Raw genomic sequence first — 25,312 nt, forward strand, 5'->3', positions numbered from 1 at the left:
TGCGTCTCATTTTGTGCTTTGGTTTGGAATTGTGCTCTGCTGAAATGCTCCACTGCTGTCTCAGTGGGATCTTGCCATCCCAGTGGATGGGTTGCCCTGCTTCATGTAATGGGCCTGCGTGCTTGGGAAGAAGTGAAAGCTGCTCTTCTGCTGCTTTGTTTGTGGGTCTTTGAGCAGAGGATAATCAGTGAAGGATTGCAATCTTTTTCTTGCAGTAATCCATGCTGAAGAGGCTCCATTCATACAGATGAACCAAGGGTTGAGGCAGCACTTTATACCCAGATAGTCGGTCGGCTCACTGCCCAGCAGGATGCCATCAACCAGCAGAGCGGGCAGCCTGAAGGACCCCGAAATTGCAGAGCTCTTCTTCAAAGAAGATCCAGAAAAGCTCTTCACAGATCTCCGAGAGATTGGCCATGGAAGCTTTGGAGCAGTTTATTTTGTAAGTATCCTCGTGCCTCGTGGATTTTAGCCGCGACTACTGTGAGTGTCTGTGTGATGTTTGGAGCAGAGGTTTTTTCCTGCATGTCTGTGCAGTTTCAGGTTGTTTGCAGACTGACAGTGTCTGTAAGGTGTTTGCATACAAGCTGAAAGGAAGAGCTGGAGATGTGGCCCTTGCCCAGTGCTTTCAGGTGCACTGTTACATTGCGAGTAGGGATTTTTCTGCAGATTAAAACATGTATTTTGGCTCCATCGATTCTGATTGACAGTGCAGTTCTGTTGGTCTCATTGTGTCCTTATCATCTCTTCTCCCTTGAGAGGAGTTCTCTCTCCCTTCGTGTGTCCCCCACAGGCTGCCTTACAGCCATTCTTTGTGTTTGGCACCTGGATGTTGGGGCTTTTGTTATCATTTGGCCTGACACATCCTTCCCTACTGCAGGCAAGAATCCCATTCTTCAGCCATATAAAACTTATTGACAGGAGAGTGTGGACAGCAGCTTCTCCCAGGCTGCTTGTGTAGCTCAGATACTGCAGGGCAGCTTTGTCTGCAGGTTGCTCTGTGTTAACCCAAGTGCGTACTGTAAGACCTTCATTAAAAAAACATTTTCCTCAAAAAAAACCTTTTCACATTTATAATTACAGGAGGTGTGGCCAAACCTGCCAATTTTCCTTCAGAAAGCCATTTGTGTCAGGATTTTATGAGATGCCTATTCATTGTTAATAATTGCAGCAGACCATGTTGGGAACCTTCCAGCGCAAATTTAATGCAGCACAGATGAACTAATTAGGAAAAGCTTCTTAATTTTGTTCCTTGCTTAAAACTATGAGCTGCTGCTGTCTGGGAGCAGATCTGGAGGAGGAGGTGCTTTCTGATGAAGCAGCACTCACCTGTGGCCATGCTTCCTACCCTTGCTCACATGGCTTGGAGCGTGGAAATACAAAGAGAGAACAGAAAATCTGTCTTCCTATAAGTGGAAATATTTCTGCAGTTTGTCAGGAATGCTGTACATTATAAAGGAATGTGTGCAACCAGCACTCAGCTGGACATAACCTGCAGGCTGATGGCATTCCCAAACATCAGCAGCATGCTGCCATCGTGGCATCTGCAGCACTCTGTAGCTTTGTATGATTTGGGTCCTTTGTTCTCCTGTAAAGCTAGAGAGAAAACAAAGCCAAATTTCTTTAGCAAGATTTTGAATCTGCTAATGTACACTACTAAACATTCTCTGATCAATGTGATACTGGATTATAGTTAGTAACAGCTTTAAAGCATCTGACCAAAGTGGTGACATACCTCCACTTTTGCTCGTGCCTTGCTTTTGTCACTGCTGCAGTAACCCAAGGCATCCAATCCACTCTTCTTGGTTTCTGTCATGAGATGCCCTGTAATGGCCAAAAAGTTTCTCACCCCTCGTTGCAGTTGATATGAAAGTTGCTGGTTTACCTCGTAGTTTAGTTTCTTAGAAACTGCAAGTCTGGCACCTCTGAATCATTTTGTATTATCCTTAACCCTGCTGCATGTTCTGCAATGTAATAACAGCTTTGACACAGGAAACCTACTGCACTGGAATGCTGCAGATGGAGCTGAAGAATAACCCGCTCCCTTTTGTTAGCACTGCTCCTTCTGCTCTGCTGTAGTATTTTGCTCCTTGCTTTATTGCAGCTCCTCACTGACTTGCATGTTCCAGAGATTGCTTCTCATTAGAGGCAAAGATCTAGGAGATATATATATATGTACATACAGGTATGTCTCAAAAAAAAAACCAACCCCAAAAACAAAAAAACCCAGACCCCTGCTTAAGAAAAGGCACCAAAGCCAACAAAAATGAACACTGAAAGGTATTGTAATATCAGCGAGACAGCAGGGAGTGTCCTCTTAAACAGAAGGGAAGGTATAGAAGTGATGGTTCCAGCTTGTATCTGGTTGAAAGAAGGACTGGCAGGGAACTCTGGGAATCTCTTTAATGAATGGCAGAATTAAAATAGGACTGAAAACCACTTTTACAAGAGGCAGAGTGCTGGCATTTTGTTAATCCCTTTTCTGATAGGCTCTGGTAGTACAAATACATTAAAAAATCAGCTTTTCCATCAGTCATCAGTGACTGCAGGCATGCACATTATTTTGATTTGTATCATTTGGCTCCATATCCCAATTAACTGCACTGCTCTGAGAGACCCCCCCACCCCTGTGCCAGCGATGTCCTTAGCAGAGGCAGGTGGGGCCTTGTTTGGCCCTCATCCCCGCTGGGTGCAGGCTCACTGTAAGGTGCACAGGCCACTGCTGTGTGCCAATTTAGACAAAACTTGCCTTATCTTGAAATGTTACTGCCTGAAATCAGGACGTCTGCCTTTGAAGTGTGAAAAACCACACAGGCTTATTTTGCAGCGTAAGCAACATGATTGGGCTGAGCAAATGGAAGTCTGAGCTAGCACCTGGGGTTGGATGGCCACGTGCTGCCATCCCTGTGTGATCTCTCGTCCCTTAAGACATGATAGCTGATTTGGGGGAGCACTGGGAAGAAAGCAGCTGCTGCTGCAGCAGGGATCTTCTGCACGTCCTGTGACATCTCTGCTTACGTTTGGGATGGAGCAGGGGGGCTGGGCCTTGCTTCTGTTTTGTCTGGAGCGTACCAGGGATAGGAGAGATGTTGATTTAGAGAAAATCCGTTCTGCTTGAATCAGAGCTGCTGCTGTAAGCTGTGATTTGTAGTTTAGATGATGGTGTTCAACTCCTGGGACGCTGAGCACAGAGAGCTGTTGCACCTTATCTCAGATTTCAGGTAGGTACAGCACTCACACCCCTTGGAAGATGCTTCAGTTCTCACATTCTGCAGCAGCTTTCTAATGGAGAGAGGTTTCTCAGCGCTTCTCTCAGAGTTCAGCCCTTGTGTGTGAGCGTGTTTGCTTTGCACCTCATGGGAAGTGGTGACCTGAAGGAACTGATGCATCACTTTTTGACATTGCAGGCACGCGATGTGCGCACCAACGAGGTGGTGGCCATCAAGAAGATGTCATACAGTGGGAAGCAGTCCAATGAGGTATGGAGAATATCTGAGTATACATATTAAGTATATCAAGAACTGCTGCAAATGTTTATTCTGTGGGATGGCTGCAATTAGCCTGGGCTGTGATGAGAGAGAGCTCTCCTGTAACTGAAGGTGAATGAGGATACAGTGTGAACAGATTTGTTTGTTGTTCTCAGTGTTTATCTGTCTTATCTTCACCTGGAAAAGATCAGCAGGATTCTTCAGATGCAAAGTGCAATTTATGGGGCCACATAAATGTGAAGAAACAATCATTTTTTAAAAGGCCCAAAATATATATAAAAATAGAAAAGAGCATGTATGTATTCAGGCTTTTTTTTAATTATTTTTTTAACCCTTAAACATTCAATTCTAAATCCCTTTTAAAGGAACCATTTTGCTTCATGGACAGAGGCTTACTAGGAATAGTAGTGGTGGATGCAGTAGTGAGAGATTCAGGGAGAATCTTTCCTTACACCAAGCCGTGTGACTGAGTGCATCGTTCCCTGGAAGCAGCAGCTAGAACAAAAGCAGTGAATGAGCAGCAGCACAATTAGGGAAAACTGTCAGGGCCGGGGATTAAAGTTGTCTCTGCAGAGTGATCTGGAAAAGTAGGCCTCTGAGGTTTCAATGTTCAGTGTTTTCTTGGCCACCCCAGATGTGTCTTTTTTCCTAAGATGCTTAGCAGAGAGAATTGATTTCATACTTGAAACGTTAAAGTGCCAGTACAGATTCTTGAAAAGCTCGACAGGACACGAGCAGCTGATTTGGTGTTATTTGTGGTACTGACATCTATCAAATCGTGGCACGGTTTTTTCAGCAGATGTCTTTACTGTAAACATATTGTTTGAGGCACCGGTGGTTTCCTCCCTGCATTCTCTACATCCCAGTCTTAGAGGCAGCCTCACTCTGCTGAGTTTCACTCACAACAAAAACTGCCTTTTGTGTATTGATCATCTGCACTGCCAGGCACTGAGGCATTGCTTCCTTTCTGTTCCTGTGTGTAGGAGGTAAAGGTGGCAATGTCTCTCCAGTAATTCTAACTTCATAGTTAAATTTGCTGTGCATTCTTCTATTTTGTCACTGCAGTGACTTGTTTAACTGTGTACTGATGAAAGAATAATTTGTACTTACTACTTGTCCTGCTGTTTTAATTACTGTGAGCTATAAATACTCTGTTCACATGAATGAAACAAACTGTGCGTGCTTCAGAAATAACTTCTGTTTGTCTTCGGTGCATATGTTTCTTTATTTTGAAGAAAGTAACAAGACAAGGACTAAAATGCTTTGCATTTCCTTACTTTGTTTTCTTTGGAAGTTTGCTAGAGCTTCGATGTCGCCTATGTAAAGGGAACTAAGGGCATTCTGATGTCATTTTATGATTGCTTTGTTTGCACAATAAGATTTTATGATTGGTGGGGTAAATCACTCTTTAAAATAAGAACATGTGCTATTTTAAAAATAAGTTTTGAACTTCGTTTAACTCATTAACTTATTTAAACTCGTCGTGTGATCTCAGAGCTTTTTTTTAACTCAGGAGATGACGAGTAGGTCTTTACTAATACACATTGCCTCTCCTCCCAGTATAGGAGAAGCCTAGAGAGGTGCTTTCTTGATTTGGCTTCTGTTGCTCAGTACCTCAGAGGCAACAGCATCATTCCTGCACTGGGTCGATGAGAAAGGTTGTGGCAGTACAGCCAACAGACATTGTTCTCATGAAACTCCTGGTGCTGAGAGATGCTTAGTGAGTGAGTTCCTCAAGAGTGGCGGCCACGCTCCTGCTTTCATTTGTGCCTCCTTTTACTGAGGAAGATTTGGGATTTGTGCTTTTTCCAAAGCCATTACATGCTCCATCCACCAGTGACTCCCACCCACACAGCTGAGGAGCGTTGCTGGGCCTACGAGCTTCTCAGGGCTGGAACCTTCTGTGCTTGAAGCTCTGCTCTGGTTAACTTCAGAACGGATACTCTTTCTTGAAAACATTTTCAGTGTCAACACCGCCATGTTGACATCTCCATTTCTCCATACTTGAATGGTTTCAGCTACTGCATGTGTTACTGAGCTTCTTTCCCAGCAGTTCTACTTCTGCCATTGCACTTCCCAGCTGTCGCCTTTCTTGCCCGAGGTTGGATGGCTGTGCAGTGAGCTGGAGGACTTGCTGATTTTCTCCAGGGGAGCAGTGAAAGTATTGAGGCACACGTTAGAAAACGACCTTTTGGCCTCTTTTGTGTTTTACAATTGCACTGTCAGCATTCCTCTTATCATAAATCTGGATTCCCTTGCCTATAGGTGCCTCAGATTAAGTTGTTGCCTGTAACTAGTAATAGAGAAGTGTTATCAAGAACATTGATTCATAGCTGCCAAATCTTCTAGCATGCCATCTTCTAGCACAATGTAGTTATTTGATGTCTGTGAGACTTAAGGAAGAGATGGGTGACACTACTTAAGGGCACTCATTCACATCACTTTCAGATTGAGGTCTGTGTTTCGTTGGGCAGCAGAAATGGTATCCCTAAAGAGAACTGCTTCCTTTTGAGTGCTTCCTCACATCTCAGGTGTTTGCCAGTGTATCGTATGTGTACCTACGGATATAAAACATTACAGTGATGAGAGATTCTTCTCAAAAGGGTTGATCAATGAGCTTGTTTTGTAGGTGAGTTGAGGAATCACAGTGTCGATGGAAATTTTTTTAACTTTGAACTTACTGTTGATTTCTGCCTTTTAAAACAAATAAATGACATATTAACTAAAAGAAATCAGCCAACAGATTCACGAAGTCTTTCTGTTCCTTTTTCCTACAGAAATGGCAGGATATTATTAAGGAAGTCAAGTTCCTCCAAAGAATAAAACACCCTAACAGTATAGAATACAAAGGCTGCTATTTGCGGGAGCATACGGCATGGGTAAGCATTGCTGCACTCTGTGCTTCTCTGGCCTTGGTTAAGGGTGCTTTAAGCTGTGTCCAGCTGACTCCCAGGAGGGACCTGAACACTTACGTTGCACAGACTCAGATAAGTGCAGGCAAAGACATTACAGATCAGCAAAATTAAGCATAGATTTTAAAAAACATGCTTTAGGGAAGTTTTTTTCCTTGAACTTGCAGAGTAAGGTGGTTGTGCTGTTACACTAAAGTGCCCAGTTCAATGGGTTGAGTATCCAAAATAAAGAGGAACTGGAGGAAATAAAAAACCTCTACCACTTTTCTTACTCTAAAGAAAAGTGGAGATCTAATTGTTCTGTCCAGGTGAGCCTGGCACCCTTTTTAGGTACCTGCAGGTGACTGAACAAAGCACTTGGTATGCCACTGAATGTGAGCTGCTCAGTACTTTGCAGGTTGACTTAATGTGCTCCAGAAGTAAGTGTTCAGTTGTATTTTAATGGAATAGAATCCCTGCTGGTAATTGTAAACAAGGTATGTCTTGAATTGTTAGGATTTCTACTATTTAACTGCATTCTTCTGTTGTGTGTTGTTTATTTCTGATGCTTTGTTGTTGGTAGTGGCATTTGTTTAAATGACAAAACCAATGAGCTGGTTTTATCTCTGGCTGTCATCTCCTAACGATTCTCAGACATTTGATTTAAACCACAAAAATCCAAACCCCCAAACTAAATTTAGTTTGTATGAGGCTGCATAAAAACGTGTGAGTGGGAATAGCTGCATTTGGTTATGCAGAGGAAGCACCTTGTCAAACTCAGTGTGATTTAGCACCTTTCATTGACAAAGTCTTTTTAGCATTGTATGCTAAATGAATCAAATAGTTGAGGTAATAATTGAAGGTGTAAGTAGTGTCCCGTATCACCTTCAATAAATCGGTTTTTTAGGACGAGGTTTTTTAGCTTCTTTCTTTTTTTGCTTCAGATCTGACAGGAACAAAACTGTAAGTAAATCCCTGAGTAGCCCCTTAATACTCTGATGATTAAGTGCAGTGTAGCACTCACACTGGGTACGTGGATGTAAAATCAGATATGTAATGCAGTGCATAACTGGCTGTGAGAATGCTCTCGCCTTCATTGGAAGTGTTGGTGCTTGGTGTCTTACACAAGCAGGCTGTGCTAATTCCAGCTAGAGCTGCCCTTGTGCAAGGGTCAGTGCTCAGATGGGCTTATGTTATAAGTAATACTTGCATTGTTATAGCTGAGCACTGTTGATTTCCAGCTAAGTTTAGCATACAGTCTGCTAGGATTTTTGCTGGTCACTCTAAATGCCATTTCATTATTGTTTATTATAGGTTTGTTTTTCAGGAGCAGTAATTTGGTGCTTCTGGTGGATACGATATATTCTTGAATATTTGTCTTCCTCCTTTTTTTCTTATGTGAAAGCTGTTTGTCTGAACACATGGAGTTTGTTAAAGGGCATTCATGAGATGTCAGGTTGAGATTGAAGTCCTGTACCTCCTCCTCTTCCTCCTTGCTGGACACAGGGCAGACTGCAGGCAGCACTGTGTGCACCAGTAATAATTGCCATCTCCACTAGAGATTTTCTAACAACTATTTTGATTTCTTTCCATACAGCTTGTTATGGAATATTGTTTAGGATCAGCATCAGACTTACTAGAAGGTATGTCACACGTGTTTATTTGATTGAAAATCAGCTCTTTTGTTAAATGGCCACTTTTCTATCAAGCTTCTTGAAGTGAAGTTTTAGAGAAATGTGGGTGTCCAGTAGGTTGTTCATCTCCTTGCCTTGCCAGCAACAGTTCAGGACCAAAAGCTGAGCTGTCTGGGAGTCACTTGTGTTGCTCCAGTTCAGTTATTCATGTGGGAATTGCCGTAAGCTAGATCCCAAGTCCTGGAACGTTCATTGATGGGGAACTGAATGTTGAATTCCAAATTGATATTTGGGAGAGTAGCCCCAGAACAGACAGGAATGCAGCAGTTGCAAGGCAGTCTCTTGTTGGAATATAGCTGCTGTTGTAGATACATCTGATTATAGAATATATTTTATGCTGGAAACTACTTTTAAACTGAACATTTGTTTCTCTATCTGGACCCAGTAAAATGAAGTTTTAGTATTTTGTCTGCGTTTTCATTATTAACGGTACTCACTTGCATGCTGCAATCTACATTGTTCTCTTTAATATTGAATTTCAAATAAATTCTTTCCTGAAGTTCATAAAAAGCCATTGCAAGAAGTGGAAATAGCAGCAATTACCCATGGTGCTCTCCAGGGATTAGCATACTTGCATTCTCACAATATGATCCATAGGTAAGTGGTTAAACTTTAGCTGTCTCATAGACTTGTGGATGATTTACCTCACTGATTGTATTCTATTCATCCCAAACTTAATATTTGTAAGCAGAGATTTTCTTTTTGTAGTGATTCTGTATGGAGCTTATCTAGGTGTGCCGTTAGATGTAGCTGAGATTTTAAGTTGATTTTTGAGACAAGCTAGGTTCAAAGATCCACAGTGATGCTGAGCTACTAGCACAAAGATTAAAGGTTTTGTCTTTGGGAGAAATGGGGGTGTTTTTCAGATTGAACATGTGAATTCTTGTTGTGTTGTGATCTCTCCTGCAGAAGATTTTCTGTTTTGGAGGGGAATCATACTGACATTTGCATTTTCTCTAACCAGAGATATCAAGGCAGGAAACATCCTGCTGACAGAGCCAGGACAGGTGAAACTCGCTGACTTTGGATCTGCTTCCATAGCATCTCCTGCCAACTCATTTGTGGGGACGCCATATTGGTAAGCCAAGTGTTTTAAGCAGTTCTGGAGCTGTGAAGTGAAAGAATCATTTACTGGCTACTTAGTATATTTGGGCTTTATTGCAGCTAGCTTTGTGATTCCCTGACTGTGGTGTTGATAGAATGTACTCTGCAAAAGAGATCATGTGGAATTAGGTTCTGACTTTGAGAAACTGTGATTCCTTGTACTTGCAGTGCACAAAAAGTGATAAAAATATTTTGTTGTTCTCCTTACCCCGACTTTAAGTGGTGGGGTGGGATTTAATCATCTGTAATGTATTTTAACCATTCCCCCAGTGGCTTGAACAATTTGTGTGTTCTTACCGCATGTTGGAATAACTGAAGTGTTTTTTCTTTCATAGGAAAGGCCAGGTTCATTGAACAAAACCCTTTGCAGATCCCTTGTATGCTTTGATCTCTTACACCGAATCTGTGGTGTTTACACAACTGCATGCTATGATTATTTCACCAGAGCTGGCCAGCCAGCTAAACTGTTGGAAATGTGGGAGGGCAAGATGGTGGTGTAAATGGAGAGCTGGACAAAACACACCATGCAGCCTCCCTGGAGGCTTGCACTAGCCTGGATGCCCAGCTAAATGGCATTCTAAGCTCTATCCACATACCAATGGTCCTTGTTCCGAATGTGCCATGTTCATGCTGATATCCTGGGGAATGATTTGGTGTTTGGTGGTTGAAACCACTGAAACGTTTTGTTTCATTGCAGTGCTGCTGATGTTGATGTGCTCTATTGCACAGAATTTTATGAGTACTGATTTCCTATTTTAGGATGGCCCCAGAAGTGATTTTAGCCATGGATGAAGGGCAGTATGACGGCAAAGTAGATGTTTGGTCTCTTGGAATTACCTGTATTGAGTTAGGTAAGTTATTTTCCTTGAAGAAAAAAAAAGCAACAAACTATAAAATGTAGTAATTTAATATCTTGAACTTACTCCATTGAATTACAGTGCAGAGCACTTATGCTTGCTTCCTTGTCTGGAACTGGGGGGAATTTGGGGCTTGAATTTTAGAGAAGAGAACCGAATATGCTGTACAGAATTCAGGACCAAGTCTCCAATTTGATATGAATTGGGGCAGCGTTTCCATTATCCCAAGAAAAAGAGTTAGATGAAGAAAATAGCTGCACTGTATCATGAAGGTGCTCGTGTTCTGTAGGAAGGCCTGATCACTTTTGAACTGAAAAACATCCTGCTTGCTGGACAGGTTTAGAAATGGACCATTGAACGTATCGATGTGAAAACAGTGGTGTAAATTGATGTTATTTCCATGCAGTTTTAGGATGTGTTAACAAGACCTGCAATAGTAGGAAATTCGGGTTAAGTAAACAGTTTCAAAGCAATATGCAATGCATTTTGTCACTTGTGAATAAATTTGGCTAGAAAATACTTTTTACTTAAAGTGGAACACTGGTGTAAGAGCACTGTGTCAGTATGGCATTCTATTTAAATTGAAGGCAGGATATTCTCTGGGAACAAAAATACACTGAGTGAAGCACAGCCCAGCACACAGTGCTGCTTAGCCTGTGGGATCTGCTCCCTGGGAGCTGTTGGGATGTGGGGCTGCCTCCTGCTCTGCTCCCAGGGGCTGTCCTCACAGCCCTGTCACATTGCATTGCTCATACTCCAAAGACCTCAACGCAGGAGCAGCCTGGCTGGGCAGCAGGAGCTCTCAGGAGCACACTAATCCATGCGAACTGCACAGTTTAGCTAAAAATGCTGTCTGACATTCCCAACTGTCAACTTCATTTTCTTCCAAGACACGAAATCAGATTCTTTCTTCAGAGCAGAGATTTTTGTTGTTGTTGTTGCCAATATAAAGCAAGTTCAAGGGGTGTGACTGTCATGACAGAATGCTGCTCCTAGTGGACCGAGGAGATTTGGCTGGATGCAGTGCTCTAGGAATGCACTGAGCTCATGGCCACCACACCCCCGGGTGCCGTCCTGCACGCTGCATTCTTGCACTATGAAGCGTTGGGCTCTGTGCATGGCTCCTGGCTTGGTGGAGGTGAGGCTAGGTCGGGGTGATAGAGTGTTACAGGCTGGGTTGGTGCGGTGTCTCAGTTGTGCCGCTTTGAAATAAGCGTGGAAAGGAGGCAGGAAAAGGAGACATCTGATAATTTTCTCATGCTATTGCTTAGTTGTAGAAATAGCCCTCGCTGAAGGCTCAGTTTCACTGTTTCTTGAAGATTGATGCTCGTTTTAAGAGGAAAAAAGATAGGGAGAACAGTCAGTTAAAGTGGTTAAATGGATAAGGAGTTTGATCCCGAGTAAAGGCAAGTGTTATCAAACAGCTTGGGGAAGGGCAGCTGCCACATCTGAGCCCTAACTCTTCAATTTACTATTTGTCAGGAATCTGTAGGGCCCGGTCTGTTCTCTGACAGCGATGAGTTAACCAGCATCTCTGGTACACAGCTTACTGCTACTATTTGGCTCAAAAAGCAGAATAATAATAATAATAATAAATATCCTCCCCCCACCCCCCCTTTTTTTCCCTCTTTTCAGGAAGGAAAGTTTTCTGTTGCATTTTCACTGGTGTAGGAATGTCCTCGTGGCCTGAGCAGCTTCTCTGGAGTGTTTATAGTGAGGCTGAGCTTTATAGGTCTACCCTATAAACATTCTGATGAAGCTTCAATTTTGTTGTTACAGTGAGATCATCTCCTTCCTCATTAAGCTTTCATGCTGTGTCAGTCTATAAGAGTAACACAAGCTTGAAAGAGAGAAGAGCCAAAGAGAATGCAACTCTCAAAATAGTCTAAGAGTTAGACTGCTACTGACTTCCTGCCCGGTGCTTAGTCAGTTCAGTGTGATCTGATGGCTGTTGCAACCAGATTTTCTTCATCACTTCTACTGTGATGTCCCGATAGAATAAAAAATTGGTTAGCATTTTTAGCAGCTGTAGCGTTTTGGTTTTTAGACAATAGCAATAATAATAATAATAAAACAGAGTGGGTGACACCAAACCAAGAATGTTAATGGCTGGACGCTGAGTATAGATCTCCCTGTTAACTTACTCCTATTTTAGAACATTAAAATGAGTCAGAGAACTCAACTATGATAAATCACGTAATTTGGAAACTTGAGAGGACGAGGCATCTCATCTTCAAAGCGCTTTCATCTTCTGCTCAGAGACCAGTGGCACAGGACACATGCCAACATATCTGCCTGATTGCAGGGTTGGGCTGCTGTTCAGCAGCCGTGATTCTGCCGATGCGGTTTTCTTGTTGAAGGGATGTAAACTAAGAAATGCAAAGGAGCGAAAAACGCGCGCCTGTCCCCCTCCGTAAAAGTCGTTTTCTTTTTTGCGCAGCGGAAAGGAAGCCTCCTTTGTTTAACATGAACGCAATGAGTGCCTTATATCACATAGCGCAGAATGAATCCCCTACACTACAGTCTAATGAATGGTGAGTATTGCTGAGGGAGGAATGTTGGAGGGAAGTGCTGTAAATGGAGTGCTTTGTCATGCTGAGTTCCTGAAATGGCTGGATTCCTATGGGGAAGATGTGAGCCGGAAGGTTCTGATTAGCTTCACTGTATACCCCACATATGAAATTGACCAATTACTAAAGATGCATTTTAGACTGTCGAATGCAGTAGAAACAGGATGAGCTGCTGGAAGAACGTAGGATCCTGTAATAAATCCAGTTCGTGGGCCAGTAAACTTCTGCAGCTCAGAGGCTGGCCAAAAATGTGGTTTTCTGTGTTTTGTTTTTGCTTTTTCTTTTTTTTTTTTTTTTTTTTTTTAAATCACAAACCACACTGTCAGTTCCTAAATCTTGTTTTGTTGAAGTTTTGCTCTGTGAGATGAAGACACTGCTTGCATGTGGCAGATGTCTGCTGCACAAACTTCAAAAGAATGAATCACAGTAGCAACGTTTTGTGCCTCCCAGCCTCAGCGACTCAGCTTTGAATCAGCAAACACAGTCAACTTATCGGAAGGGTTAAAACCTTCCTAATTATGTTTTTCTGAGCTGTGGTCCCATGTCTCATAATATGTTGTGCCATATTTTTTAGAATTGTTTCTCTACTTCAGAGGTTTTCTGGTGAGGCTATTTCACACCCTGGTGCTTGACAAAACATTCGGCTCATTGCATGCATTTTTTTTTTTTTTCAGATTACTGAAAAATGGAGGTAGCAAAAGCCCACGGTGGGGAATTGGGTGGGAGGGGGGAAGAGAGAAAAACTATCTGTGGCTGCGGTAGGCCTTGAAGAGTTGGTGCAGGATGGAATTTGACAGGGTGCTGCTCACAGGGCAGTGGGTGTCTGTTTGCGTGCGGCGCTTCCGCAGCTCTCGAGTTGTCCCATGTTTTCACATTCTTCAGCCAAAGCGTTCTGTGGTTCTGAGGTCCCAGGAATGGCCCACTGGAAGCTGTGGGCGCCGTCGGGGGGTTGTATGGAGCAGTGGGTCTGTGTGATTCCTCCTCAGCACTCCTAACAGCACCCAGACATGCATGTCTCAGTGCTGGGCAGGTCACTCAGGTGGACGTTTTCCCCTTTCCACAGGTCTGACTATTTCCGAAACTTCGTAGATTCTTGCCTCCAGAAGATTCCTCAAGACAGGCCTACATCAGAGGAGCTTCTCAAGGTGGGCTTGCTTGTCCTTTGTTTTCCACGTCATACTGGCAAGGTGACATTCTTCTGTCCCACCTGCAGTAGTAGGTTCCATTTACCAATGCTCTGCCAGCTGTCCCCGCTCCCTTTGAGCTGAGGGTGTTGCAGCTTTCCTGTCCCTTTGCAGCATCTGGTGCAGTTCCCCAGGTGATTCTCCGTGCTGGTTCTGTTCTCAGCATAAAAGAACGCTCCGACAAGTGGCACTGGATGACCATCGGCTTGTCAGGGGTGTCAGTTTCTTAAGCTCAGTCTATCCTTCCAGTGATCATAATTAATCCTGACAGAGCTGCCATACATAAGTTAACAAATACCTTTCTTTACTCCCCTCTTTATTCTATGCTATATATACCTCTCAAGGCTTTTTATCCTCTCCCATCACCTGTGTGCTTTACACGTAGAAATCTGCTGTTCTGATGGTTACCCCTGGGGCAAGAAGACGTAAGAAAGCTTTTCTTCCCCATGCTTTCCTTTGGCATCTGCAGATTTTCTTCTGCTTTATTTCTTTGCTTTTTTTTCCCCTTCATTTTTCCTCCTGTATGTTGCAGATACTTCGTTTTCCTTGCTTTTGACTAGAAACAGTCCATGTGGTGGATAGTTGCAAAAAGCTGCCGTGTTCCCTAAGTGAATGCAGCTCACACAGAACCTTGGTGTTCCAGCTGCTTTCTTCTAAGTGTGACTATGATGGATTTCCTGAAGTTTTCCTGGCATCCTGAGTTTTGCTAACTTGTTCTCCTCGCAGTGCTCATGGCATTACTGTGGGATTTTTGACCCCAGCCACGTTTCTGTTAAACAGCCACATTTCCAAAATTTTGCATTGCCTGAACACAGATGCTATTTTTGAAGGTTTTATCATCACCTTTTTGCATGTTTTTTTACTTAAATGGTTCTGAGAACTTTTGCCTCTTTCAAAATGGTGAATTATGAAAGAAAAGTGCAATTACCCAGGAAAGGTTTGGTGTGGGAGTGTAGTCCTGCCATTTCAGAGTTCTGCAGATCGGTTTTATTTTGAGCAGCGCACTGCAATTAAAGTGAACACTGATGGAAATGAAACATTTGGGATTGTATTCCTTCCACATCTATAGCCTGAAACAGCTGCGTGCCACTTTAGAGGGACAGGTAGGGAATGTGACACGTTGGAAATGGTGGTGCAGTCCTCCAAAGGAACAGAATGAAATAGTGGTGGTGTTAATAATGACTCGTGCTTGCACAGCACATTTCACCTGGAGGCTGAAAAAGCTGCATCTGACATACATAGGGGAGAATTGTTTTACCTGTTGGCAAAATGTAGCTACCTTTGCAGTGAAATGCAGCGAAGTGCATGTAGGTTTGCAGCCTGTTTTATGACTCACAGCTGCGTGCTGAATATTTGATTATCTAGCTGTACTAAACAAGGAATGGGGTTTTATGCTGAGAGCTGGCTGATACGTTATTGACCATGTGGTTAAAGATAACAACCATCTCAGGCTTTAAGTGTTCTTACATTATTTGCTGCTCATCCTCCTCGGAGGTTAATGCAATTGGAGATAATGTCTTGAAATACACCAACACCTGAAGAAGTCTAATTTTAAACAGCTTGTTTTCACAGTGTGTGATGTACCTATTTTGTTTGCTTGCTGTTTGTTTTTTTCACGTTGCTTTTTGTTTTTTTGGTGGTTGTCTCCCATCAGAAAACATTCACACAGTTCAGAAATTCTGAACTCTGGCTGGACCATGAAGTCTAAACATAGTGCCATTTAGTTGTGAGGGAATTCTCCTCCTGTGCAGGAAAGAGAACTAACAAGCCCAACTGGAGCTCATAATGGTTGTATCCTTCAAGCACTAGGAGGTCACTCACCTATCTGTGTGTTCTGCAGCACATGTTTGTTCTTCGGGAGCGGCCTGAAACAGTGTTAATAGACTTGATTCAGAGAACAAAGGATGCAGTGAGAGAACTGGACAACCTGCAGTACCGTAAAATGAAGAAGCTCCTCTTCCAGGAGGCGCATAACGGCCCTGCAGTTGAAACGCAGGAGGAGGAAGAGGTGAGGGAAAAATGTGAATGCTGCACCAGGGGAAGGTGATGTCATGTAAATAACCATAACTCAGGTATCGCTGAAACCAATGGAGGCTGTTTACACACCTGGCTATAAACTCTGCCTTCCTGTCTGTGCTTGGAGTGCAGCCTACCTGAGGGCACACACAAGGACAAGCAGAAGATGCCCAGCGCTGGCAAGACGCTGTGCTGTTTGCCCATGTGCCAACTGCTGACTTCCAGTTGTGCAAATTTTCCCTTGTTTTGGCTGTGTACACAAGGCTTTCGGTAATCTTTTGTGTACGCCTAGGGAATGTTCTTCTGCTCCTTAAGACAGAAATTTGTACTTGCTTTAAAAAAAAACATGCACAGAAATTCATTTTTTGTCTTGCTTTGGGTGGCGTGCCGCAGTCACCACGTGGAGACTCTGAATTACAGAGTCCAGTTCTGTCACCTACAGAAGGGAGCTATGTGACATGCGGGGTCCCCAGATGAACACTTACTGAAGTGATGCAGGTGTCAGAACAGCTTCTGGTGACACGCTGGGGCTGAGTCGTGATGCAGTTCGGCTTGTTAACAGGCTTGCAGTTGAAAAGAATCTGACATCAGCCAGTTAATCTTGACAAGGGTGATGCTTTCTCTCCTCAGCATCCCGCAAGAGAAATGCTTCATGACAATGCCTGGAGGGTGGGAACTGCCATGACATGGCAGGTAGATGCCTGTGTAAAGGAATAGAATGAACATATAATCTAGTAATGGCGGCTGACAGAGCTGTAAGGGATTTGGATTTTCTTGATTTTTCTTAATTTTTTTTGTATTTTTTTGTATTTTTTTAATAATTCCTTCCTGCTAGGAACAAGATCATGGTGTTGGCAGGACAGGAACAGTGAACAGTGTCGGAAGTAATCAGTCCATTCCTAGTATGTCTATCAGTGCCAGTAGCCAAAGCAGTAGTGTTAACAGTCTTCCAGATGCCTCGGATGATAAGAGCGAGCTGGATATGATGGAAGGGGACCACACAGTGATGTCAAATAGTTCTGTCATTCACTTAAAGCCGGTAAGCATCGGGTTTTTGGCTGGATAACTTTGAGAACGTGAAAAGAGAATGGGTTTGGTTGGTTCAGTGGTCAAAAAAAGTAATTGAGTGCTTCCTACGTTAAGTCATTATTTGCAGCTCCTAATATTGTGTCACAAATGCATTAAATTGCATTGGAAAGTTGCTATAAAAATCATTTATTTCTTTTGATTCTGTAACAATTATTTTACTAATGAAATTGTTTTCGAAATTGCCTGCTTCATCATGAGGACTTGCAATGGCAGTTGTGAATAGGATTATTTAGTGAGTGCCCTCATCTTGCAGAGTACTGCTTCTGGGGACAAAAAGATGCAAGGGTTTCCCCTTCTAGTTTCTGAATTGTTAAATCCAAGACCACAGTGGTGCTTAAAATCGTTCCTGAAGCACCCAGCACATGATTTGGATATTTGGTTAATGAGCAAAGATGCTCAAAAAAGGCAGTGCAGCTCTATGGCCATGGGTGAAGTCACTTTGGCTGCCTTACCTCTGCTGGAGCAGGATGCAGTGCAGTGTGTCGCTGGGATCCATGCTGCTCTCCCTGCAGATGGCTTATCGTGCATTTTCTCAGCCCAGTAACGTTTCCCAGTTAATGATAGGTGTGGTTGGGATGTTTTGTTCTTTACCCAGATATGCAACAAAGGCACAGGTATTTCCTTGGGGAGTTAATTAGTATATCATCTCTAACTCCTAATCGCAGCGTGACGAATGACAAAGTAAGAATGTGGAATACACCACAAATCTCAGAATTTGCTTTGAGGTATTTCTGTGGTGGGTGTGAAGAAAATCATCCTCTGTCTTTCAGGGTTACAGAGATGTTGTTTTTGTCTCTCCGACTTGATATAATCTACTTGATAGCTTTTATGTTTTCTTGAAGTAAACTATTTTACTCAGTTCTCTGTTTTCCATTTATTTTTCTCATTTACAGCAGTAATTAGTAATTTTCCTCCCAGTAATAAAATTGCACAACCAAATCTCCAAATTAAAGACCCTGGATCACAGCTCCCATTGCAGTACATTCCTCTGCCTGGCCTAACGAGCGTAAAATGGATCTGCTTTCTTTTCCTTTCAATGCCTTCTGAACCTTCTGAAAATCTGTAGTAATTGGAATTCTTGTTCTGTCGCGTTAATATTTGCTGATAAGGAGGAAGAAAACTACAGAGAGGAATCGGATCCTCGAACGAGGGCATCAGAACCCCAGTCTCCTCCCCAAGTATCCCGCCACAAGTCTCATTATCGCAATCGAGAGCACTTTGCTACCATACGCACAGCATCGCTGGTACGTCACGCTCTGCGCCTGGGTGAGGTTTTGCAGGGAGGGATGCCTTCACACGTGGCTCTGTGAAGCTCTCAGCAGTTCCCAGGATTTCAGCTGCGTTCGTTGGCTGTGGTGTTATCACTGAAATGGTAGAATGCGGGTTGATGAAAGCTGAAATGCAGCACCAGGGCAGATGTGATTTGTGTACAGTGGATGCTTACAGAGCTGGTAGGCTTAGCAGAATGCAGGGAGCAGTTTATAATAGCAAACTGCTTTAGTTTCTTATGTATATTGTGTCCATTTGTGTGTGTTTCCATATACATATGCACACACTCATAGTGGGCTAAGGAGACATCATCTAATACTAGAGCCCATACGAGCTTATCTTCTGCTGCAAAATTCAGGTTTCAGTCTGCTCTGCTGCCACTGGGACCTCTGGTCTTCTTTACAAAAAGAAAAACAAAAAAACAACCCACATCACTGAATAGTTTTCTTCTGTGGTCAGAAGAGTGCTGAAAATCAGATGAAGAAGCGTTAAGTTCCTTTGCCCCAATGTGGTTATCTTTCTAGGTGACAAGGCAAATGCAGGAGCATGAACAAGACTCTGAGCTCCGAGAGCAGATGTCTGGCTATAAACGTATGAGAAGGCAACACCAGAAGCAGCTGATGGCATTAGAGAATAAACTGAAGGCAGAGATGGACGAGCATCGCCTCAGGTTGGACAAAGATCTTGAAACTCAGCGTAACAATTTTGCTGCAGAAATGGAAAAGCTAATTAAAAAGCACCAAGCAGCCATGGAAAAAGAGGTAGGAGATAACAGTTTAGCAGACCAGTCTTTATTTGTTAATTACTTTGAATTGTCCACTTCACCTCACTGATGAACAGATGACATTGTAGTCTCTTACATGTCTGTTTCCAGGAGCCAAGCAAATTGCTAATTAGAGAAAGGCTAATACATCACTTCCTTACACTAAGGGGTTTTTGTAACTAGAGGAAAGGTATGTCCTTCATCACAGTGTGTTGTACTAAATGCTAGTATACTGACCCCAGGAAAAAGGCTGTGAGGGTTCTCCTTTCTTTTGCCTTGGACAGTTACTGACTGCCATCGAGTGTTATGGAGGCAGATGAGCCTGCAGAGAAATGTGCCAGCTATGCTGAAAGGCTCACTGTCTGGTTGCTTATGGGATATGGGGATTTTTATGCTTTTAAATAATTGACCATGAAATGGAGGCGCCTATGGAGATTATTATTGATTTATTTGTTCATCTTAGATCTCTTGGTGGAGGGCTGAGGATTTGGTTGGTCATAAGGTGTTGATTGTGTTAGGTAAGAATAGCTCAACAGGATTGAGAGAGTGAAGCACTGAAAAAGGACTCCTGCTGATGCTTTAAGGGGGGTGGAATGAGAAGAGTTTGAGGGCAGGCTCCTGAGATTCATGCTTTTCTCAGAGTCGTGGTGAGTATTGTGGTCTCTGTATCGTGAGTTCCAGGTCTCGGGGTTAAAATGGAGCGTGAGCTATAATTGATCAGGCCTCGGAAACTGATCTGCTTCTGGATTTGCTGTAGGCTAAAGTGATGGCCAACGAAGAAAAGAAGTTTCAGCAGCATATTCAGGCCCAACAGAAAAAAGAACTGAACAGTTTCCTGGAGTCTCAGAAGAGAGAATACAAACTCCGTAAGGAGCAGCTGAAAGAGGTAACTCGTCTATAGTGAGAAATGTGAACCAACAGTGAGGTGTACAATGCACTGCAAGAGTGGTGAATGTTCAGAAGTGACAGAAGAAACAGCAGAGCAGTAAGGATGGCCTGTAGATTAATTAGTAATTTTAATGGAGAAAGCAGGCCGATAGTTCAGTAATCACTGTATGGTAGTGGAAACCATGGCCTTTGTGAAATGCAGAGAAATGGTGGAATCAAACTTTGTGGTTCTTTTTATGGAGTGGATGAAAGTGTAGGCACTGGAAGTAATGCTTTTGAAAGAACCATTTAGCACTCAACCATCAGTTGTGTGACGCAGCTTTGGAACTTTCCCCAAAGGGGAATATTCCCAAACATAGACATTTTCCCGGGAGAAAATGTCCAAAGAACCACAGAGCCAAGGAAGATCATAGAATCATAGAATCACAAGGTTGGAAACGACCTATAAGATCATCTAGTCCAACCGTCTCCTCATCACCATTGCCACCACTAGCACTAAACTAAGAGCTGACAGAAGATGTAGTAGCTTGAGCTTATAGCAGTGTCTTACACAGATAGATAGGCAGTAGGTCACAATTCAGCAAAACCTGCTGGTATGCAGGAATTATGTCTCTTAGCTGAAGTGTATTGCAGCAAACCTGGTCACTGCCTGAGCATCTCTAGAGTGCAGTTCGAGCAGGAAGATTGGTTTATGAAACGTGCCTTAAGCAATATACTGACTTCAAAATGTCAATGTAAAAACAAAAAGCCATGAATTGTCACCAGGTATTCCCTTAGATATGTGATATGATGCATTTTACAGAAGCTCAAATTGTGCCTAACACGAGAATACTGTGTGGAATGGCTTTGTCTGAAGCGTAGTCTGTTAGGCACCCAGTCGTTCAAGGCCAGGGAGCTCGATGCAACTGTTCCACCATTAATTAGCTGACTCTTATCAGGAGCTGAACGAAAACCAGAGCACTCCAAAGAAGGAGAAGCAGGAGTGGCTCTCCAAGCAGAAGGAGAACATCCAGCATTTCCAGGCAGAGGAAGAGGCCAACTTGCTGAGGCGTCAGCGGCAGTACCTGGAGCTGGAGTGTCGCCGCTTCAAGAGGAGGATGCTGCTGGGCCGCCACAACCTGGAGCAGGACCTGGTTCGAGAGGTGAGAGAGCAGGCAGAGGTGGGACCTGGAGCCATCTGTGTGTAGAGTATCACACAGAGTTCCTGCTATCCAACTTCAGTCTCACTAGGAGTTCGTTACCAAATAGGAATTTTTTTAGTAAAATAAGGGCTGGGGTGTTTTTGCAATAATTTGGAGTAAAATGTTCAAACGAGTGTCTTATTGCATGAGAACTGTCAGATCCGAAAGGTCAGCAGATGCAATAATCAGTTCTTTCCAAAAAACGCTTACTGTGAATCCACCTAGAAAAGTGAAATGAGGAAGGAAAATGACTGGTGGCAGGGAGTCCTCCACCTGAAAAGTGGTAGGGGCTCTGTGCTCAGGTGGCTCAGAAAGGGACAGATGCCCTCTTGAGCAAAATAATGTCGCGTTACAAATATGAATCCAAGAAAATAAGAGTCTGGTAACCTCCCGTGTCGCCCTTTAGGAGTTAAACAAAAGGCAGACCCAGAAGGACCTGGAGCACGCCATGCTGCTGCGTCAGCACGAGTCCATGCAGGAGTTGGAGTTCCGCCATCTCAGCACCATCCAGAAGATGCGCTGTGAGCTGATCCGCCTCCAGCACCAGACCGAGCTGACCAACCAGCTGGAGTACAACAAGCGCCGGGAGCGGGAGCTGAGGCGTAAGCACGTCATGGAGGTGCGGCAGCAGCCCAAGAGCCTGAAGGTACTGCGTGGTGTGGGAGCGAGCAGCACCAAGGGGCGGCTGCTGCTGCTGCTGCTGGCGGTGGCGCATGGCAGCTCCGGTCTCGTTTGCTGTGTGTGCAGGTCCAAGGGATTGTGAGGCTCGTTAGTTTGAAGAGGTTCTGTGTGAATGCCTTTACACTGCGGCTGGTATGGTAGGTGTGAAGGATACCAGCCAGCTGCAGCATCCTCAGGGAGCTCCTTGTGCTGGCCTTTGCCATGATGCGCTCTCGTAGGTTTCTTGCCCGGATCTTCAAGCTGAAGTGGTTGGCCAGAATTTCAGGGCTGCTGTAATTGAGGTTCTTGCTGTTTTTGTTGTAAGCTTCACCCAGAGAAGCACAGTGGTTTATTCTGAAGTGTCTAAGAATGGAGTAGAAAGTTTTCACATAGCTGCTGGTACATTTCCTTTGAGGAGGAGGCAGGCTTTTCTCCGCCCAGTGCTCGGCTGTGCCAGTAACAAAATGAGCGCATGGCATACTGAGCATGGGAATTCTTTGTTGTTCTAGATCTTCCTGCTTCGTATTTCACATCTGACTTAACCTGCAGTTGGTGCAAGCTATCTTCTTGCAGAGAAAAAAAAACCAGCACTTGAGAACAGAACTTCAGCGAGAAAAGAATGTGATTTGCCAGTATTAGAATAATATTAAATGGTGAAAACCTGGCTTGTGAGTACAAGGGACCATCTGATCACTGTTGAGAATCTCCAAGGATATCGTGTATAAATAGCAGATGACTTCACAGCGAAGCTGTGCTGCACTCTGAGCTGAATAAAACCGAACCAGCTGCATTAGGTTGATCCTTCTGAGATTAGCATGAATGAGTTCTGCCTCCCCAAGGTGATGTGGTGCAAACACGGGTGGGCAGCACGTCCATGTTTGCTCCCTGCTGGCAGCAAGGCCAGCAGAACCACAGCTCTCTCCAGGCTGCAGAGCTGCCCTCTGCAGAGCATCCAACCCTGTCCTTTTTCCAGCCGGGACAGGGCTGCGGCGTTTTGGCAGGAAGCATGGAAAGCTTGTGCTGTGCCATGCATGGCTGTTCTGCGATTAGCAGAGGATTTCAGGCTTGAGCTGTCAATCCAGCACCTCGTGTAGAGTTGCACAGAATTTGCCCTTCAGTAAAAACCGCTCTGTTATTATTCTGAGCGTTTTAATTGTGATGAAAACCCCCTCTTGCTGGTGTTTCACAACACCGGGTCAAAATGATCTTGTCAGAAGGCTGCCTGGAAATCTTACCCCTCCCTTCTGTTTCCTGTTGTTGAAGCCTTTGGGTTGGAAGGCTGTAAACAGCCTGGTGGTGTCCAAGTGAAACTTCATGGAATGTGAGCACAAAACAGTTTGCTGATGGTTGCTGTGGTCCTTGGTGGGGATGTGTAAGCACCTGTAGACACTTCCTTGAGAGGAAGGGAGAGAGCACCTTGAAGGCCTTTAGGAGGGGAATAACTTGCTGTGAATTTAGGAAGGGTAGAAGTGATATTTTCCTCTCCATTACGTATGTTTTGTTTGAATGAAGCCTGCCTCTGTCTTGTTTTCTGCATCCATTTGACAAGATGGGCTTGTTGGTTTATACAACAGAACTGGTGGCATTGGGCCGGTTGTGTTTGGTCCCAACGGATCTTTCTGTGTAGCCGCAGGTGCTGTGCTTATCACCTGCCCTGCTGAGCCCTGGGTGAGCTCCAGGAGCAGTCAGTGCAGGGGCTGGCAGGAGATGTACACATGTACCTGCAGTGCTGCTTCAGGTCCCAGAGCTCCTCCAGTTTATTCAGGGACAGAAATCTGCTCCTGTGCTCTGTTTCTGCTCCAAGCGCAGTGCTAGGATTTGACCACGGTGTGAGTGGGCTAGACTGTGTACTGACTGTGCTGATGTGGTTGGTTTGATTTGTTTGTTTTTGTGCTTTGTTTTGTTTGTCTTACCATGGGGAACGGGACTATCAGTCGGTTCACCACCACCATTCATCACTCCTGAATTTGTTTTGGTTTAGTTAGAAGTATCCCTGCCAGTCCTCCTGGAGGGAACTCCTTCCTTTTCAGGGCCTCAATGCGTTTGGCAGGTGCTATCCCTTTCAGGCTGCTCTGGAGGCAGGTTGGGTAGGTGGAAGAAAGGCAGAAAGAATGTATCCAAGGTCACACAGCTAAGTCAGGTTCAGATACTTTGTCCTAGATTGATGTCTCTCAGCCCCATGAGCAATAACAAAGTTATATCTCTGCACAGTACTGAGACGCAGCAAGCAGGAAAGGAAAGCTCAGCCTCTGTTGGGACTGGGGAATTGTGTTGTTCAATAAGCTAGCACAACATCAGTGCTGATGGTGGTGTATATCTTCAGGTGTTTAATCTTTCCCAGCCATTTTTGAGTATCTTTATGGAAATCAGATTCTTAATATCGAGAGTTAGAACACATCCAATCTGCATCAAACTCCCAATGGAAAAAGCATGTCTCTTTTTCCCTGTCCCTTCCCATGCACCAGATCTGCTTCTTTGCATGACATTAAGTGCCATTCATGTATATGTGCCATATAAGCACAGTCACGTGTAAGTGTGGCTTTTGGTGCTAATTAATATTAGTGCTGTCCCTCAAGAATTTTTCTTGAAAAGCAACAGCCAGGACTGGATCCAGTCCAGTGACAAATGTGAGGCTCTTTGTGCGGAGACAGCTGTATTTAGGCTGGAGCTTTGTTATAAAAGTGTCTCTATTGTAATTGTTTTGCACAGTGGCAGTGTCAAAGCAGCTGCAGCAGTAGTCATTGCCTCTTGTATATTTTGCTTCCCTCCTTGCACTGTAGATGTTATTATACATTTGTGGATTCTTGAACTCATATCCTTACTGTAATCCTAAATATCCATTTGAATGGATATTTCTCCCATTTGAAACATGCTGTTTTTTTCTTTGTTTGTGTCCCCTCCATCTTTCCAGTCAAAAGAACTACAGATAAAGAAGCAGTTTCAGGATACATGCAAGATCCAAACCAGACAGTACAAAGCACTGAGAAACCATCTGCTGGAGACCACGCCAAAGAGTGAACATAAAGCTGTCCTCAAACGGCTCAAGGAGGAGCAGACCCGGAAGCTGGCTATCCTGGCTGAGCAGTACGATCACAGCATTAATGAAATGCTCTCTACACAAGCTGTGAGTCGCCTCCGAGGGACCCAGGGTTCCTCAGCCAAATAGGGATGTTTGCATTTTAAGCAGTCTGTATCCTGACAGCAGGCTATCTGCTTCCTTGCTACACACGCCGTACCCAGCACAGTCATTCCTCTGTATTTAAAATCTGCATTCAAATACAGAGGAAAGAGGTATTATTCCCATCAGGCAGGTTGAAGCTGAAGCTTTTGTCGAAGGGATGCAAAGTGATGCATCTGCGTGGCTGAAGGACTGCTTTTGCATGAAGTCTGACAGCATGAACGTCCCTCTTAGAGCATCATTAAATAATATGCAACTTGCTATTTTAAGTCATTTAGGTTTTGATTTATCAGTGATACCAACCAAAGCATGTCCCACTGGTGGAAAATGCTCAGTGAGTCATGGAGGAGTTCAGAGGTTTGACTGTAAATCTCCAGTTATGCTAAAAGTGCTCTGAAAGTTCTGTTAGCCCTTCTTCAAGGAATGACCATGTGAGCAATGCTTTGAGTCCTTGGTACAACTGAACGTGCAGTTTTCTTT

At 43.9% G+C, this 25,312-nt stretch overlaps 1 protein-coding gene across 3 annotated transcripts in view; it reads left to right on the top strand.

Annotated features, from left to right (window-relative positions):
- Positions 1-310: 310 nt before the first annotated feature.
- Positions 311-25,312, top strand: part of TAOK1 (TAO kinase 1) — a gene marked incomplete at both ends in the record, with an annotated part of 29,918 nt that continues 4,916 nt past the window's right edge. Inside the window, 17 exons of one of the 3 annotated variants that reach the window (XM_079545203.1) lie at positions 311-442; positions 3,408-3,479; positions 6,266-6,367; positions 7,977-8,022; positions 8,574-8,670; positions 9,038-9,151; positions 9,937-10,028; positions 12,475-12,568; positions 13,668-13,749; positions 15,629-15,796; positions 16,640-16,854; positions 17,960-18,137; positions 18,687-18,923; positions 19,683-19,811; positions 20,752-20,955; positions 21,401-21,640; positions 24,566-24,778. In XM_079545203.1, coding sequence (XP_079401329.1) covers positions 311-442; positions 3,408-3,479; positions 6,266-6,367; positions 7,977-8,022; positions 8,574-8,670; positions 9,038-9,151; positions 9,937-10,028; positions 12,475-12,568; positions 13,668-13,749; positions 15,629-15,796; positions 16,640-16,854; positions 17,960-18,137; positions 18,687-18,923; positions 19,683-19,811; positions 20,752-20,955; positions 21,401-21,640; positions 24,566-24,778 — 2,415 coding nt within the window. The remainder of the gene's footprint in view (positions 443-3,407; positions 3,480-6,265; positions 6,368-7,976; positions 8,023-8,573; positions 8,671-9,037; positions 9,152-9,936; positions 10,029-12,474; positions 12,569-13,667; positions 13,750-15,628; positions 15,797-16,639; positions 16,855-17,959; positions 18,138-18,686; positions 18,924-19,682; positions 19,812-20,751; positions 20,956-21,400; positions 21,641-24,565; positions 24,779-25,312) is intronic. The other 2 variants (XM_079545204.1, XM_079545205.1) reach the window with 2 other exon arrangements.

This window comes from Tetrao urogallus (assembly GCF_951394365.1).
Source record: "Tetrao urogallus genome assembly, chromosome: 20".
NCBI classification, from domain to species: Eukaryota; Metazoa; Chordata; class Aves; order Galliformes; family Phasianidae; genus Tetrao; species Tetrao urogallus.